Source organism: Myxine glutinosa, chromosome 1 (genome assembly GCF_964187855.1).
Source record: "Myxine glutinosa chromosome 1, kmMyxGlut1.1, whole genome shotgun sequence".
Classification (NCBI taxonomy): Eukaryota; Metazoa; Chordata; class Myxini; order Myxiniformes; family Myxinidae; genus Myxine; species Myxine glutinosa.
In genome coordinates this window covers 397,067,329-397,086,755 of record NC_136261.1, presented here as the reverse complement: position 1 = coordinate 397,086,755, position 19,427 = coordinate 397,067,329, and the positions used below count along the sequence as shown (strand labels likewise).

Sequence of the window (19,427 nt, the reverse complement as noted above, 5' to 3'; positions counted from 1 at the left end):
GTTGAGAAAGTAGATGGGAGGGTTGTCCAGTCGATCTTTTCGGAGAGACATAGTAAGAGTGTGTGATTTGTCAGGATTGAAAGACATGTTCCACTTGTTTGACCAGTCTGTGATTTTGTCCAGATCTTCAGAGAGTGAGGAGGCAGCAGACTGCCGATCTGAGGGAAGAGGAATGGAGCGGCAGAGAGTGGAGTCATCAGCAAACAGATAACGATTTTCCAGAGAGTCATAAAGATCATTGATGAAGATGTGAAAAACCACAGGACACAGAACACTGCCTTGAGGACCTCCAGCCTGTTCAGGAAGAGATGAGGGAATTCCATTTGCAGCCCCACGTTGAATATGACAGGAGAAATTCCATGAGACCTGCGTGGAGATTTCCATAGATACCACAAGAGGAGAGTTTGGTACGCATCGTGGGGTCCCATGCCGTATCAAAGGCATGAGATATGCCAAGGGAGACGGCTCTGATTTCCTGTCTGGAGTTAATGACATCCATCCATTGTTGAGACAGCCGAAGCAGGATGTCGAGAGTAGAATGACCAGGTCTGAATCCATATTGATGATCTCAGATCAAGCCATTGTAGAAGAGGAAGGACTTAATATCAGAAGTTTTGATGGCTGCCATGACCTTGCTGATGATTGGGAGCAGGCTGATTGGTCTGCAGTTGCAAGGATCTGTTTTTGGAATTGGTGTCAGTAGGAATAATTATTACTGCTTGGTCGAGCCAGTGGCCACATCGACTTGAATCTCAACCTTTGGGGGTGCGGGTCACAGGGGTTTGTTCCTCTATACTCTTCTTTGGAAGTCTGTCTTCAAAGGTATTCCCGACAAAAACAATGCATTGCGATTGATGTTGAGAAAAATGTGGTGGCAACCAGATGTGTGGCCTTCCACATAAGGGCCTATGTAACTGAGCTGCTTGTCAGCAAACAGTGATGGCATGAAGTGCAGTCATGTAATGATGGAAAATGCTACAAAAGGCTTTCAACTCGTTTGGTGAATAACTCTTGATTTGATAAGGATTACTTTTGGGGATATGGACAAATCGAAAGTCTCCACTGACTGATAATTGATCATAATGTGCCATTACATTTTCACAATAACACAGACAGTGCATTTGTGCTTTGAAGACGTCTCTTTATTGGGAAACCCTTCACAAATTCAAGTTTAATGAAAAACATAGGCAGAAGGCTTCTCCTGATAAACAATTTTACATCAAGGGTGTTCTGCACATATCACGCATGGCAATTAAACATGGACGACAGCAAAGATCGAGTAAAAAATAAATGCTCAAACTACCATGGAAAGATGCCATCAGAGCATAACAAAAAAAAAAACCAAGAAAAACAACTACATCAGATAGAAAACAAAATTCCGAAACACTGGTCACAATCAAAAAACTCAAATGGAAGTTCCTGGATACATGGCAAGAACAGAGACAATAATTTCAAACTGGAAACCAAAAAAAGGCCCTGAAAGGAGCATGATGAGTTCCAATATCAAATTGAGAGATTAAGTTATTTTCGCCATTTGAGTTCTTGGCATCAATTTTTCAACAATTCTCGATGATGAGAATATGGAGAGCCAAATTAATAAATTACTTATCTTTTTAAGCTGCAATTTTCTTCAAATTTAGTTTGAGGACACAGATGGGGTCAGAATTTTGAGATTCTTCTTGCCTTCTGACACCAACTTGCAGTCATTGCTGTGGACATTCTGGTGAGAGATAGCCGTATGGGTTTGATCAAGGGGTTTGGGGTGCTGGCTGGTTGTCAGGGGTTACAGGTGGTACTCCAAGGAGTTGTGCTTACAATGTATTTGGCGAAAGGGCTGTATGCTTTCATGATAGCTTTCTCCTTACTGGTTCACTTTATACCTTGCCTACTGCTGAGGATCGCTTACAAGAGGGCACATACAACCCATTATGGGTACTGCTCTGTGAATTTAACAAACCTTTATCAGCAAAACTTTTCCCACTTTCAGAGCACTTTTATGCGAGCACTCCAGAGTGGGTTGCACGATGGAAGTTCAAGCTTCGTATGGAAATAAAATCCTTGTCACATCCTTGTCACCATTTGTAAGGATGGTCTCATTGGTTGTTATCTCCATAGGCAGATTTTAGGAGGTGGTAGGCAGGTCTCCCAGAATTCAAAATCTCCACCTCCTTTTCCGGTAAAGGACTATTATTCAAGAACCAGTTTGTGAAACATAATTCTCATAGCTTTGGTCCAAAGGCTATTTTTAGAATCCTCACTGAAGCTCTGACAGCCTCCACCTGTAGAATTTTTGTCCTGATATTTCCTGCCAGGGACATATTCCTTTTTAAGTGCTCAGTTAGGGTTTTCTTGATCATCCGGATTCCCAGTTGCTCCGATGATCACAGGTACAATTTCAAGTTTCTTCAATTTCGAAACCCTCTTAACCTCATTTGTCATGCCCTGGTATTTCAATTTTTCAGCTCTCCTGTATGGACCTTCATATGCATTGTCAAATCGCCTTTTTGAGAGAAGCTTTTATCACATATCGGGCATTTGTAAGGTCGCTCTCCTGTATGGATATTCAAGTGTAATTTCAATTTGCCTTTTTGAGAGAAACCTTTATCACATATTGAGCATTCATGAGGATACTCTCCTGTATGGATCCTCATATGTAATTTCAATTTGCCTTTTTCAGAGAAACCTTTATCACATATCGAGCATTTGTAAGGTCGCTCTCCTGTATGGATCCTCATATGTAATTTCAATTTGGCTTTTTCAGAGAAACCTTTATCACATATCGAGCATTTGTGAGGATACTCTCCTGTGTGGATCATCATGTGAAATTTCAATTCATATTTTCGAGAGAAGCTTTTATCACATATCGAGCATTTGTCAGGTCGCTCTCCTGTATGGATCCTCATATGTAATTTCAATTTGCCTTTTTCAGAGAAACCTTTATCACATATCGAGCATTTGTAAGGTCGCTCTCCTGTATGGATCCTCATATGTAATTTCAATTTGGCTTTTTCAGAGAAACCTTTATCACATATCGAGCATTTGTCAGGTCGCTCTCCTGTATGGATCCTCATATGTAATTTCAAAATGCCTTTTTGAGAGAAACCTTTGTCACATATCGAGCATTTGTGAGGATACTCTCCTGTGTGGATCATCATGTGAAATTTCAATTCATATTTTCGAGAGAAGCTTTTATCACATATCGAGCATTTGTCAGGTCGTTCTCCTGTATGGATCCTCATATGTAAATTCAATTTGCCTTTTTGAGAGAAACCTTTGTCACATATCGAGCATTTGTGGGGTCGCTCTCCTGTATGGATCCTCATATGTAATTTCAATTTGCCTTTTTCAGAGAAACCTTTATCACATATTGAGCATTTGTGTGGTCGCTCTCCTGTGTGGATGTTCATATGCCTTTTCAATTCGCCTTTTTGAGAGAAATCTTTATCACATATCGAGCATTTGTAAGGTCGCTCTCCTGTATGGATCCTCATATGTAAATTCAATTTGCCTTTTTGAGAGAAACCTTTGTCACATATCGAGCATTTGTGGGGTCGCTCTCCTGTATGGATCCTCATATGTAATTTCAATTTGCCTTTTTCAGAGAAACCTTTATCACATATTGAGCATTTGTGTGGTCGCTCTCCTGTGTGGATGTTCATATGCCTTTTCAATTCGCCTTTTTGAGAGAAATCTTTATCACATATCGAGCATTTGTAAGGTCGCTCTCCTGCATGGACCATCATATGTAATTTCAATTTGCCTTTTTGAGAGAAACCTTTTTCACATATGGAGCATTTGTTGGGTCGCTCTCCTGTGTGGATCTTCACATGTAATTTCAAACTGCCTTTTTGAGAGAAATCTTTTTCACATATCGAGCATTTGTAAGGTCGCTCTCCTGTATGGATCCTCATATGTAATTTCAAACTGACTTTTCGAGAGAAATCTTTATCACATATTGAGCATTTGTGTGGACGCTCTCCTGTGTGGATGTTCATATGCCTTTTCAATTCGCCTTTTTGAGAGAAATCTTTATCACATATCGAGCATTTGTAAGGTCGCTCTCCTGCATGGACCATCATATGTAATTTCAATTTGCCTTTTTGAGAGAAACCTTTATCACATATGGAGCATTTGTTGGGTCGCTCTCCTGTGTGGATCTTCACATGTAATTTCAAACTGCCTTTTTGAGAGAAATCTTTATCACATATCGAGCATTTGTAAGGTCGCTCTCCTGCATGGACCATCATATGTAATTTCAATTTGCCTTTTTGAGAGAAACCTTTATCACATATGGAGCATTTGTGAGGACGCTCTCCTGTATGGATCCTCATATGTAATTTCAAACTGCCTTTTCGAGAGAAACCTTTATCACATATCGAGCATTTGTGAGGTTTCTCTCCTGTATGGATCCTCATATGCATTTTCAAATTGCCTTTTACGGAGAAACTTTGATCACATATCGAGCATTTGTGAGGACGCTCTCCTGTATGGATCCTCATATGTAATTTCAAATTGTCTTTTAGAGAGAAACCTTTATCACATATCGAGCATTTGTGGGGTCGCACTCCTGTATGGACCATCATGTGTATTTTGAGGTAACCTGTTGAAGCAAAATCCATTCTGCACACATTACACTTATAACGTTTTTGCCTTTCTACAACGTTTTTCTGTTTGTTTAATTTAATATTAATCTTGGTGTTGCGAGGCCCAGACATGGACTTGTATTTCATCGAAAGTGAGTCTTGATTTTGTGATTGTTTCTTCAAAAAAGGCTTCTTCATCACTGTCAAGCTGTGAATGTACCTTATTTGTCCCATATTACTTCTGGATTGTTCTACTGAAACAAAGAACAACATTTTTTCGTGTCAAAATCAAAATGTGAAATATTTAACACATTTCCAAAAAATAGATATTTTCTCAACACAAATATTTCCACTCACCTGTTTCAACACACGAAGCACTTCCGTTTGTCATGTGAATATCATCTGAACCTTCCCTTGCAGAAGCAAATCTTGAATCTTCTGTGACAGATGAATCGTTATTGTGTTGTCTGCCTTCCACATTTACAGGATAGATATCACCTGTGTACAAATCAGCGTCAGTCTTTTGCAGGGAAATGAGATTGAGAACAATCTCGAGAGTCCATAGAACATGTTACGCCATGGAATGGATACACTCAACCCCTTTATTCCGACCCCGCTTGATCCAGAAATCTCACGATCCGACCAAAACATCCAGGGAAGATATTTCCGCCATTCACTTTATCCCTCTCATCCAGAAATCGCACTATCCGACTCGGGCAGGGGAAATGCATTACAAAACCATCAAAACACGTAAAATGGTCTCTATAATCCGATAAACAACACAGTCAATTAGCCTTCACCAGGCACCATGATCTGATTGCCTAATCAGCAATGCACCGGCGTGGAGGCATGCAAACACTAGTGGTGGTTCGGAATAATATATTTACCGAGACGGTAAGTCATTAGCAACTGGGCTGAGATGGACTCCTAACCAAAATAAACTGTCATCGTTTGATCTCACAAAACACCATTTTTGTCAAGTTTATGATCAAAGGTCCATCAGGGATTGCAGTGGTAACAGTGCAACAGATCAAGGCCACTCATAGTTAACATATGCAAATATGCTGGGTCACAATGATACAGTGGAGCAATCGATGTTCTTCAGCAATTAATGACCAACGTGAAACCATCTAACGGGCAGTGAGACGGGGTAATTTCTCTATTCCTGTGTATAAAAGGGAGGGAATTCTGTCCCTTCATCATTCCAACTTTGCAAACAGACAAAATGTCATGACCGCCGACGAAAAGAGCCAGACTTGAAATCACTGCAGGAAGGAAGAAGGAACTCTGCTTGTTCAAGGAAGCCCAACCAAAGGCTACACAGGAAGACATCCGAAGCCACTTTTCATTGGAGTGGGGAATCACCATTGGAAGGTCACCTGTCTCGACATCCTGAAACAGAAAGACAAGTGGCTGTCTCTGTCAGAGTCCACAAGTCAGTCGACAACGAGCAGAGCATGTAAAGAGCCCAGAGTTGGAAGCTGCCCTCCTTATGTGGTTTAATGACGTTAGATCAAGAGACCTACAAGTCAAGAAAGAGATGATCATGGAGAAGGCAAAGAAATTTGGGGAAGAGTTTGCCGTTGACAATTTTTCCTACTCGAGTGGATGGTGTGGAAGTCTTTCAGTACTTCTGTATGATTGCTGATCTGAATATGTCCCTCTAAGTGAGTTTTCACTTACATCCAAATTGCTTGAGTCTAAAACTCTGACAATAGCAAGACATTACAATTATTAATGTGCTAATGCTAATAATAATGAAGATGAGCCTTGTGAAAATTATATAATCGTTAGAACTATTAAATAAAATGGTGCTGGAGCTTAGAACAGACAGAAGCTCGTGTGGTGACCTTTTTTTATCTGTTCTAAGCAGTTTGCTGGCCAAAGTGCAAACTCCGTCCTCTTATCTCAGACTTCCACATTCTTCAAGCTCCAACCTGTGAAATGTCTGGACTGCGGCATCTACTTGTCTGGGTTACAATGACCTATGATCACCTTAAAATACCCATCTGCTTCTCTTCACTATCATCAAAGAACCCACATGACAAAATAGTCGGAAGAACTCTCCAAGTGCAAGAAGAACCTGTGTGGACGTCCAGAGTGTGTTGTTGAAATGTACGTGGTGTAATTGTAGTTTGTACTTGCAAGTGTTCTATTGAAATTGCCTGCAAGAATGTGGTATTCTCTGTCTCAGTACATCTGACTAGAGTGGAGATATTACAGCGTAAACAATGGTTAGATCGTTTCAAGAAACACTGTGGCATATCAAAACACATCATAGATGACGATTCTGCGAGAGTGAACACAAACGACGTCGACAAGGGGAAACAGGACCTGAGATGAATCCTTTCCAAGTACGATCTGAAGGACGTCTACAATATGGACGAGACTGGTCTGTTCTCTCGGCTGAAACCAGACGTGTGTAAATAAAAATATTACAAGTTATGTAATGATCTTATGTTTTCATTTCCAACAATTGTTGTACAATACACCCAGTTTCTGTAGGCTATTGATCATAATCGGGATAACATGCCAACGGACGTCATGCTTGCCGACAACATGCACGCTTACCGACATCATCAATTACTGTTTCCATGGAGATGCTAATTGAATGCTTGGGGGATTGGGATCAAAATAGTTTATCCGACAATCTCGCCAATCCGACATTGGGTGCTGGGAACAAATTCGGCCGAATTAACGAGGGTTAACTGTTGTGGAAGTGGAATTAATTATTTGCGTACTAAATTTCTGAACTGAGTGACTTTCTTGAGCCTCAACCGCTTGCTGCAAGATTTGAGTTTTAATTGCTTCTTTTATAAGGCTGAAAACTTCATTAATATACTATGTAGATCAGCATAAATTGCTTCTTTATAAGGCCTACCAACTATAAACATTTATTTTACTGAGAGCTTTGGACTGAAAGTCGTAAATCAGACTACGGCTGCAGGCGAACTCGTTTCCAGGGCAACCTGCCAGCTCGAGTTGTGAGCTCCCTTATCAGAGTTTCGCAATTTGATTTGTGATAGACTAAAGAATAAGCTTCTTTCATTAAATATCTGTACAACAAATAAATGTACTATTTATACAATACATATGATATGGACATTCATTATATTCAACAAATAAGGTATGTATTCAGATTTTAACATGTATATAAGTTTGGGAAAAGTTTCCTGCAGTTTGTAACTTTTGAAAAACTTTATCTTGGAGATGTGAAGGCCAAATTCGTGTTGCATGACGTATCCACACCTGATGAGCCGATAATTAAAGTTTCACAAAAGATACTTTGTTCAAAATACTTCTCTCCTATGATTTCATATTACTTTCCATGGATTTAAACTTTAACTCATATACTCAATGATTTATACTACAGAACAAAAACTCTTGAATTGCTCGTCAGTCTGTATAAGTATGTAGTGTGTTAAAAAAACATATTGCAAAAGTTTTAACATCTGTAACTGATTCAAGCACCGTCCCTCCCTCTTGAGGACCAGATAATTACCTCAGCAACCAGTGTCATAAAATTCCTTTTCTCCAGGAAAGCCAATTACACACTTTCTTTCAAGCCAACAAACTGAAGTTAATACTCTATTAATTCGATACATCCTATGTGATAGTAAAGAGACAAAATGGTAAATGTATTTAAGACAATTAGATATAACTGCATCTTCATAAGTACTGAGAATTAAACTTTCTGTGACCCAACCTCCCCCAAGCTGGCTGAGAGCTTACACAGATGGTCCTCGTCAAGGTGGTCCTCGTCAAGGAGTTGTTTTCTCAGTACTTTCTCCTGCAGTGACACAGATGGTCCTTGTCAAGGGGCCGAGTTGTTTTCTTTAAAGCCATAAAACTTGTTTGTACTGAAGGATAAGACATGGCAGATGCCTTGTAACGACATGTAAATCAGGCACTTGGACATTCAGAGCTGAGTCAAGGAGATAACGAGCTGTGTAATGTGTTCCCCTCATCACAAAATGTTCAAGGAAGGACCTTCCTTACCATGGAGATCCAAGAGGTGGCACCAAGAGACCACGAATTACTGTTAAATTTGCAAAGGTTTCTTGAATCTTGTTGAACTCCTTATCTCGTTCCACATACCCCAAATCTACGCTCCTCCCTCTTCCTGTCTCCTCCCCTCAGCCCCAGCCCCATTCTCATTGTTCTTCACAAGTATAAGAAGGCTTTGCTGGACCAAAGATTCAGGATTTTGCTTTGGAATTGGGGTGTGTGTGTGTGTGTGTGTGTGTTTATATGCATGTGTGTGTGTGTTTATATGCATGTGTGTGTGTGTGTTTATATGCATGTGTGTGTGTGTGTGTGTGTGTTTTGCGTGTGTGTGTGTGTGTGTGAGTGTGTGTGTGTGCTCTTCTTGGATTTTGATTCTTGCCAAGTGGTTTTCTGCATTCTTTTGACGTATATCTTCTTTGTAACCTAAGTGAAGTCCTCCGTGCGAATTAAAAATGAGTCAATCATCTTCTGACATTTGGACATTGATTCTTGAGTTTGTCAATTACTTCAAGGCTAAGTTATTCTTCAACACTGTCCTTCAATTTAAATATAATCATGAAGTTAAAGGTTGTTAAAAAGAAAATTCCAGATGTTAAGCGCCATTGAAGATGTATTTTACATCACCCTTATACACCACCCGATTTAACATGTCCAAGCCCTGCTTTATATTTATACACCACCCAATTTAACATGTCCGTGCACTGCCAAACCACAGGTTATTGAAAGTAAGAAGATGGCGATTTGTGTTCAACAGTTTTCAAGTGTTTCATTCAATTTAAACAAGCGTTACGCCTAGGTCCCCCATCGGTGAAGTGATGTGAGTTGACAAAGTGTAAGACGCAGAAAACATGCTATGATATGATATTTCGCTCACAAGGTTGAGAAATACATGGGGGCGGCCATCTTGGATTTTGACGTGGCGACCCAATTTTCAATAGCCTTCTTCCTTATGCCTAGATACACCCACACACCAGATTAGAAGTTGGTACTTCGCTTATTTTTCGAGATATTTCGCTCACAAGGTTCAGACATATATATGGTGGCGGCCATCTTGGATTTTGATGTGGCGACCCAATTTTCAATAGCCTTCTTCCTTATGCCGAAATACACCCACACACCAAATTAGAAGTTGGTACTTCGCTTATTTTTCAAGATATTCATCTCACAAGGTTCAGATATACATGGCATCAGACATACATGGTGGCGGCCATCTTGGATTTTGACGTGGGTTGCACCCACACACCAAATTCGAATGCGGTCCTTCGCTTATGCATGCACGCATGCCCGCACGCACGCCTGCACGCAAACACGCACGGACACATGGACGGAGGGGAAAACCATAGTCCCCCTTTCGCTCCGCTGTGCGACGGGGGACAATAAAATAAGGATTGTAAAATTAATCCCCAAAAAAAATTCTGCAATTTACTGGCATTAAAAAATTCTCAAAATTTCCTTTCACAAAGTTCGCAACAAGTGTGGGTCTACCCTCAGAAGAGCCAGGAAATAATATCTCCACTCTCAAGACTGAACTCTCAAACCTGTCTCCCTCCTCCACGTCCTGGTAGCATCTGGTGAAATTTGTTTCTGGTGTTTTTTTCCCATTCCCTCCCCTCCCTTACCTCATATGGCCACACACATGACACTGCACGTGAAAAAGCCGAATGCCTCAACGCCGCGTTTGCCTCAATATCAACTCTGCATTTGCCCCTTCCACAGATCGACAGGTGTCCATTCTCTCTACTGTTGTTGAGCTTGTGTCCTTCCCTCCCTCTCCCTGTCTTGACTCCCGCCCCTTTTTTTATACGTTTTATGTCTCTGTTTGTTACTTGTGGAAATCAAAGATTTTTCAAGGATATTAGTTGGTCTTGTGCATTATTCTCTGTTTGTCTGTCTGTTTGTCTGTATGTCAGTCGCCTGCAGGTCACAATTTTCAACGGATCTTCACGAAACTTCACCAAATGGAAGAGTTGGTCAAAAACAAGAAGCCTTTTGTTTTTTGGGGGCAAAAGTCAAAAGGTCAACACAGGCCAAAGGTCACCAACTTTTTCAAGTTTCTAAAATCCTCAATTTTCATCCGATCTACTTGAAATGTTAAGAGGATTTGCATATATGGTCACTGAATTCAACCACCAAGTACTTATGAGGTAAATATCGGTGAAAAGGTCAACATAGGCCAAATATCTAAAATCCTCAATTTTCATCCAATTGACTTGAAATGTGAAGATTCCAGATTTCAAACCGTCCATACAGACACAAAAACACACAAGGTGAAAGATCAAATAAAATAAATGGTTTATTTTAGTTGGCCAGCACTAAGCTTGCTCAACAAGATCGTTGAATGAAGTTGGCAGTACAGGGTGGCCAAGTCCAACGCTTCCCACGTCTGAGCTCCCAATACTGAAACGAGCCATTGATTGCTACACACACAGAGCCGTCGAGCAAGCTGTGAAGACGGCCCTCTTTTTGTTCTCGTTCGTTCGTTCTCGTTCTCTCTCGTTCTCTCTCGTTCTCTCTCGCCCCCCCAGGCTGTTACGATTTGGGTGTGGCGTCATGGCGGCTGTATGCGCTGAGCTGTGAGTACAGTGCTGTGTTGGCGTCTTTCCTATCCCCATTTCGCTCCCTTTGTGTCTTGTATGTATTTGTGGAGTTTTCCCCGTGTTTTCCTCTCTTTGTCGAGACAAGAGAGAGAGAGAGAGAGAGAGAGAGAGAGAGAGAGAGAGAGAGAGAGAGAGAGAGAGCAGCTATTTGAAGGCATTGGCGGTAGGCCTTTCCCCGTTCTGGGCATTGGTTATCGCGATAAAATTTTGGTTTCGTTTTTTTCTCTGTCGTTAATCCGGCGTCTTACCGGAGTATAGACGTTCCACTTTAAATCATATTTATTTTCTTTCGTTTGGATTAATTATTACTACCTTTTCCTTTTTTTTCTTTTTAATCTCCTCAACCCGAGTTGTTTGGGTAAAACGGAGTTCCTTTGTTTTAATCATGGCGACGACTCGTTCGTAGCAAGACGCTGCGTTCGAATCGTTAACCCGCAAACATGCTCTGGTTTGTGTTCCTCCTGAAGGGATTAGGGTTAGGCGACCGTTAGGTTAGGAATAGGTTAGGTTAGATTAGGAATAGGTTAGGTTAGGAATAACATTGATGAGACCGAAGAGATCGTCTTGGCGGTTGGAGAGGTTATCGGAATCGAACATGTACGTGCTGCATCACGTATGAACCAGAAGGTTGTGGTCTTCGTTGCGGATGAGCATCTAGTTCACGATGTCGTGAGTTCCGGGTTAACCACAGAGAGTGGTCACTTTGTTATGGCCTCCCCAATGGATGTCCCTGCAATGAAAATGATCGTTTCAAATTGTCCTCCTTTCGTGTCCAATGAAAAACTCGTATCTGTTTTGTCTCAATATGGTACAATCATTTCGAGAATCTCGATGATCCCCCTCGGGTGCCGCCATGAAAAAGCGAAGCACGTGATGAGCTTTCGAGGGCAGCTTCACATGGTTCTTCCAGACCGTTGGGATGATACGCGTTTAAAGATTTCATTTAAGATTAAAATTGATGACCGTGATTATCAAATATATGCTTCATCAGTGACCTCAACATGTTTTCTCTGTGGGGCGTTTGGGCATTTAAAGAGACTTTGTCCGAAAGCTGCTTGTTCAAAGTGTGGGGAATCAGGCCACGTTGATCAAGATTGTAAAACGGTTAACAACCCACTACCTCGTGTGGTGGAGGAGGTGACACCCAGTCAGTGTCTCAAATGTTTCCGCTGACACTGTCCTTACAGAGTGAGGAGGGTTTTGTGACTGTGGCAAAAAAACGTAGAGCCTCCGCTCCTCGTGGCCCCACTATTGCCCCCAAAGTAGTTGTACTGTATACGAGTGGTGCAGTAGCTGAGGAACCTCAAGGTAGTGAGAAAAAAAGATGGATTACCATCCAATGATGGAATTTTATTCCAAAGTGCACAAGGTGGTACGGTTCCATCAAATAATTGTACAAATGAAGGGTCTATTATTATTGATGAGACTTTGGTTGAATGTCAGGAGATATCACCATCATCATCATCATCACCACCACCACCACTACCTGAGCCTCAACAAAATAGTGCGACAATCCTTCCCAATGTTCCCACTGCAACAAATGATCAGAATACAGTTTGTGTGGACCCGGCGGAGGTGCCCGACGTAGTTGTACAAGATGGTGGTGCAACAGCCCCATCTCATGTCGAAGTAGACCTCCCCAGGCCCCCCCAGACCCAAGACCAGTCCATAAACGAGTTGGTAAAGGTCCAAACTGAAATTTACGAACCTGGTGGAATGCTATCTGGGCTGTCTGCTTCAGATGATGACATGGAGGTGACTGAGCCGTCACAGTCGTCATCTGAGCAGTTACAAATACCCCCCCCCCCCCACCCCCGAGGATATTGTGACCTTTCTAAACGAGACATTTAGGTAGCGAAATGTCATGATTCAAAAACATTTTCCTGACTTGCTTTCCTTCATGCAGACTGCAAAGTGTATAGTTAGAAATTCTAAAGATTTTGAAGTAACAAAAGCACAAATTCATCGACTGAGGAAATTCATTACAAAAGCAAGGTTGGAACTGTCTCAACAGCAGCTAAACCCCCCTTGGTAAGGCATGAAAAGGAAGGAAGTGCTGTTTGGCACCTCAAACATGAATGGTGGTGGTGCTAACCATTTACATCAGCTCCAAGTTAAAAAGTTATTGTTTCAGAAACATATCGACATACGTTTATTGCAGGAAACACACATAACAGAGACTTAACAGCCTGACTGGCTTCGCCTTAATACTGGGCAGTGCTTCTTTAGCAATCTGTCTTCTGTTTCTGCGGGAATTGCTTTCTTGCTTCGTCCGGGGTTTGTTCCTGACTCTTGTAATTTTAATGAAATAGTTATAGGACACTTAGCATCCTTAGAGGTGGTCTATGAAGGATTTCACCTTACCTTACACAATGTATATGCTCCGAGTAGCAGCTTAGCTCGTAAAGATTTTTTCACACGTTTGGCCAATTACCTTCACACAGTAGCCTTTGATCATTGTATCTGTATTGGGGGAGATTTCAATTGCACCTTTGAACCTAGTTTAGATCGAAATACACCAGAACCACATCCAGAATCTCATAAAGATTTATTGAATTGTTTTTCATCACTTGGTCTACTTGACGCATGGCGTATACAGCACCGTACAACATCTCAGTACACATGGTGCTGTTGTGCTAGTGGGTTAATAACACTTGCAAGGCTTGATAGATGGTATATTAAATCCACTTTTAGAAACGTACACGTGTCTTGTAATCATTTCCCTTTTACTTTCTCTGATCATCACCTGGTTGTACTTGGTCTATCCTTTTCTCAGTCAATTCGTAAAAGTGTGTATTGGACTTTCAATACCAGCTTCTTGGAGGATTGCTATTTTGAGGATGCTTTTCGTAGTTTTTGGGAAACACTCATCCAAAGAAAACCTTGTTACTCTTCTGTTCAGTTATGGTGGGATAACGTGAAATAGTCCGGCAGCTAAGCTAAATATAGCATAACAATTGTGCATTTTGTGAGGAAAGCACCAGATTTGGCACACTAGTAGACTATCATATTATGAAAAGAACTGGATATTGGGCCATCTCAGATTCAGAGATTTGATTTTTGCAAGATTTGCAGATTTTGCAGATTTGCAAGCTGAGATTGCAACGCCAGGGACGGCCGACTCCTTCCTGCGAGCTGCCCACGTCACCCGCACAAGAAGAGCTCATCAAATCACTGCAGCGGCACTGCACATCCTGCCACACCGTGTGTATGAACGCCACTGTATGACATATGCTGATGATGCAGAAGACCTGCCTGAGTTCGAAGACTGGTGTCACCAGAGAGGAGAAGACATTCCCAACTTTCAGTACTGGGTAACTGTGCTGGAACTAGAGATGTTGGTACTGGTCTACGTGCGTTCTCTGTGGCAGGCTTCATTCACGATGTACCTTGATGGCCTGACGGAACTGGTCCCATGGTTCCATGCCTCAGACCACACACACTATGCCAAGTGGGTCCCTGTTCACCTGAGGGACATGGTTGCACTTCCAATGAAGCACCCAGATGTAGCCAGAGAATTCAGGGCTGGCAACTTCGAAGAAGGTGTTCTCTTCGATCCCAATCGAATCGAAATCTTGCAAAAATCAAATCTCTGAATCTGAGATGGCCCAATATCCAGATCTTTTCATAAGATGATAGCCCACTAGTGTGCCAAATTTGGTGCTTTCCTCACAAAATGCACAATTGTTATGCTAAGTTGCCCCACTAAAAGCCCAGATTCACATCTTTTGTCAATATTTTAAGTCCTTTTCCACAAGCAAGAGTAAGATTGCTGTTTCGCTCTTAGAAACTGAAATTTTACACTTAGAGGAAGACTTGGCTAAGTCTCAAAATGGCAGGAAACTTCAGTTATTATTGGAGAAAAAAAGCTTGTTTAAGAGAACTGATTCATGAAAAAGTAATGGGGATGTCAGTTAGACTCAGAATCCAAAATGTTAAGTTCTCTGACACCCCCAAAAAAAGTTTTGCCCAATTAGAAGGGGTTAAGAAGTCCCAAAGGCAAATGTTTTCCTTGTTAGATGCTAAGGGGAATATTACACAAAATGAAAGTGATGTTAAGATGCTTGTGAAAAGGTTTTTTTCTGGCTTATTTGCAGAGAAAGCTGTGTGTAAAGATATGGTTGATGATATGATGAATTACCTGCCTTCGTTGAGTTGTGACCAGTGGCAAGGTCTTGAAGAGCCGTTTACTATGGAGGAGCTAAGCATAGCTCTGCGTAGCTTTGAACACGGAGAAGCCCCTGGGATCGACGGCCTTCCAGTGGAATTTTTTGCAGCGTTTTGGGACATTTTAGGTCCAGAAGTACTGCTGGTGCTACAAGAAAGCCTATGCTCTGGCATACTACCCCTCAGCTGTAGAAGAGCAGTTGTATGCCTTCTCCCAAAAGGTGGTGATCTCGGTCGGATAGAGAACTGGTGCCCCATCTCATTACTGTGCTCTGACTACAAACTTTTTTCCAAATTGTTGGCCAATCGGCTAAAGGTTGTCATTGGCACTGTTGTCCATCCTGATCAGAGTTACAGCATTCCGGGAAGATCAATCTCTGATAGTCTTTTTAATTAGAGACTTGATTGACTGTGGCCTTAAGGAGGAAGAAGGGCTTGGGTTGATTTTCCTAGACATTGAAAAGGCGTTTGATAGCATTGACCACACTTACATGTTCCATGTTCTGCAAAAGTTTGGTTTTGGTGAAAAGTTTATAGGCTTTGTGAAATTGTTATACCACAACATATTTAGTTTGTGCAAAGTAAATAATCGTCTTTGTTCACCCATTCAGGTTCAGAGGGTTGTTCGGCAAGGCTGCCCTTTGTCAGGGTTGCTGTTGAGCCTTTCTCTTGAGCCACTACTCAATAGTCTGAGAGCCTCTCTTTCCAGCTTTGTGCTTTCTGCAAAGAGAACCACATCATGGTATCAGCATATGCTGATGATGTCTGTGTAATCATTAAGAATGATAAGGACCTAACCATTCTTGTTGAGTCCTTACACAGGTTTTACCTTGCTTCACGTTTGCGGTGCAATTGGCAAAAAAGCAAAGCTCTGTGGGTGTCCTCAGCTCACGGTACATCCGGTAGGCTTCCCGTTACCCCCCCCCCCCCCCAGTCTCTTCCAAAAGACATAAGCTGGACAAAAGAAGGGGTTAAATACCTAGGTGTTTATCTTCGACCCAATCACTACTCCCATATTAACTGGGAAGGAGTGGTAGAACAGGCAACCAAGCGGATCAACAAATGGAAAAGGTTCCTTCCACAAATGTCCTTTAGAGGCCGAATACTGATTATTAACACCTTGGTCGCCTCTGTCCTGTGGCATAAATTTATTTGTTTGCAGCCACCAGAAGGCTTGCTTAAAGCTATTCAACAGGCACTGGTAAATTTCTTTTGGGGAGGTTACCACTGGTTGCGGATGGACGTACTTTGCCGCCCGGTGTCTCTTGGTGGCCAAGGGCTCATTGACCTAAAGTGTCGGCTGATGGCGTTTCGGCTGAAGTCAATACAACTTCTGCTCAATGCTGAAAACCTGCCCTGGCACCCTGTGGCACAACGAATACTGAGGCAAGCTGGAATGCTTGGCTACGGCCTTGAGACTTTTTTGATCGAATCCCAAAAAGTTGATGTGTCCCACCTCCCTCTGTTCTACCAGAGCTTGTTGAATGCTTGGCAAGCCATAGTGGTAAGCTGCCAAAAGGAGTCCTATGAGGCTAAAATGTTTGCAGGAGAACCTCTATTCCTCAACCCACTCTTTCCCCAGGTTCCCAAGAGCCGTTGTTTTGCCCAAAACTTCATTTCAGGTGGCATCAGAAATGTCTGGCATCTTCGTGACTCAGCAAATTGTGGTTGGAGATCTGCCAAGGAAGTCGCTGAGATAACTGGTACCAGATCAATGAGAGCTGCAGGTCAGGTACTTCTAGAAGTCATTCGTACATCCTTTAGACTTGGGTTGCATGGAGTACTGGGGTTAAATGGGTATCCCATAATCCTTCGCTTCCTCACTTACTTGTTGCTTTCCCGGGTTTTACTTTTTCCCCAGTCAGTACTGGCTCTTGTTAATTTAGTCGTCTTGAGAGTAAATCTATTTACCAGTTCTGTCTTTCTTTGATTAATGTAAACACCTCTGCAGCAGGAGTTATGAGATGGAAAGCTCTTTTACCTAATGGCCCCCCCTTCTGAACCTGAATGGAAATCAATGTATGGTACACCCTATCAAAAAGGTCGGGTGATTTACAATGGAGACTGGCTCATGGGGTATTGCCAACAAACACTTTTGTAAATCGTTTGGATGCCATGTTATCGGTGATCTGTCCCTTTTGTAATAATAGTGAAGATTTGTTTCATGGGTATGTTGATTGCATACGATTGTGCCCTCTTTTTCTTTTGCTGAACAATGTGTTTGGTCAAGTTAATGTTCCTTTTTCTCTCTGGTTGTTTATTTTTGGCCTTGGGGTCACTTCAGCAAAGGAAAAATTGTTAATGTTTCTGAATTATTTATTGTCAGACGCTAAACAGGCCATCTATTTGTCACGAAAAGCGAAAATTAAGGGCAAGCCACCCAAGCAATGTAATGTGATCCTGCACTTCCAATCCCTGGTCACAACTTGGTTAAAACTGGAATTTAAGTATTATAGTAGAAATGCAAACATGAAGGATTTTGTTGAGACATGGTGTGTGGGAAAAATATGCGGGGTAAATGAAAATGTATTAGAGATTTACATGTAGGTGTTTCCTTGTCCTTGCAATCTCTTGTTTTGGAATGTAGTACATTTACATTGATTGTTTCTCCTTTTATTTGACTTTCTATGACTTTGGTTGTATTCTCTTGAAAACAGTTTTTTGGTTTATTCTTGTTGACGCTTGTTTTTGTTGTTTTATAATAAAAGGACTTAAAAGTCTGTCTCTCTCTGTGTGTCTTTCTCTCTCTCTGTGTCTCTCTCTCTCTCTCTGTGTCTCTCTCTCTCTCTGTGTCTCTCTCTCTCTGTGTGTCTCTCTCTCTCTCTGTGTGTCTCTCTCTCTCTCTGTGTGTCTCTCTCTCTCTCTGTGTCTCTCTCTCTCTCTGTGTCTCTCTCTCTCTCTGTGTCTCTCTCTCTCTCTCTCTCTCTCTCTCTCTCTCTCTCTCTCTCTGTGTCTCTCTCTCTCTCTCTCTGTGTCTCTCTCTCTCTCTCTGTGTCTCTCTCTCTCTCTGTGTGTCTCTCTCTCTCTGTGTGTCTCTCTCTCTCTCTCTCTCTCTCTGTGTCTCTCTCTCTCTCTGTGTCTCTCTCTCTCTCTGTGTCTCTCTCTCTCTCTGTGTCTCTCTCTCTCTCTGTGTCTCTCTCTCTCTGTGTCTCTCTCTCTCTGTGTCTCTCTCTCTCTCTGTGTGTCTCTCTCTCTCTCTCTGTGTCTCTCTCTCTCTCTGTGTCTCTCTCTCTCTGTGTCTCTCTCTCTCTCTCTGTGTCTCTCTCTCTCTGTGTCTCTCTCTCTCTCTCTCTCTGTGTCTCTCTCTCTCTCTCTCTCTCTGTGTCTCTCTCTCTCTCTCTCTCTCTGTGTCTCTCTCTCTCTCTCTGTGTCTCTCTCTCTCTCTGTGTCTCTCTCTGTGTCTCTCTCTCTCTGTGTCTCACTCTCTCTATGTGTCTCTCTCTCTCTCTCGCCCCCTGCTGGCCGTTCGTGTGTTGGGCGTGGCAAGATGGCGGTTGTGCAGTTCGGGGAGGTGTGAGTTGCTCTGGCTGTCGAGTGTTCCGGCTGTTTTCCCTTATTATTTCAACCTTTCCCTCGCCCCCACGACCCCCCTGTTGTTCTCATATCATTACTTCATTCGTATTCGTGTTTCCTCCCCTGTGCTCGAACCTTTCCCCTGTATTATCTTTTCCCTCCATTCCCTTCCTTGAGACGAGAGAGAGACAGAGCGCATGCGGTGGGTGATGGTAAGTGAGTTCGTTGCTTTCCATTGCATCCGCATGTTCTTATCGCTTCGTGTAAAGTGACGAGAACTGTTTTTTGAATTAACTACATTCTCACATTGCCGTCGCCATACTTATCACGGCCCAGGCCGGCATGGCGAGTGTCCGTTCTCACAGTACCGTGTTCGGATCGTTGAGCAGGAAGCATGGCTTCACATGCGTCCCTCCAGTTCATGTTGCGGTCGAAGCGATTATTATCGCCGTCGGTGAAATTATCGGAGCTGAAAATGTCCTCGCAGCTTCGAGAATGAACAAGAAAGTTGTTGTCTTCGTGCTACAACAAGCAATGGTTGCGAGTGTTGTGGAATTGG

The 19,427-nt window shown here is 42.2% G+C and overlaps 1 protein-coding gene across 1 annotated transcript in view; it reads right to left on the bottom strand.

The window, feature by feature from the left end:
• Positions 1-1,131: 1,131 nt before the first annotated feature.
• LOC137416873 (uncharacterized) overlaps positions 1,132-19,427 on the bottom strand; it is a 185,675-nt gene continuing 167,379 nt past the window's right edge. Inside the window, exons 5-7 of the mRNA XM_078770325.1 lie at positions 16,305-16,309; positions 3,776-4,516; positions 1,132-3,691 (exon numbers count right to left, since the gene is read on the bottom strand). Of these exons, the coding sequence (XP_078626451.1) occupies positions 2,451-3,691; positions 3,776-4,516; positions 16,305-16,309 (1,987 nt within the window). The 3' untranslated portion in view covers positions 1,132-2,450. The remainder of the gene's footprint in view (positions 3,692-3,775; positions 4,517-16,304; positions 16,310-19,427) is intronic.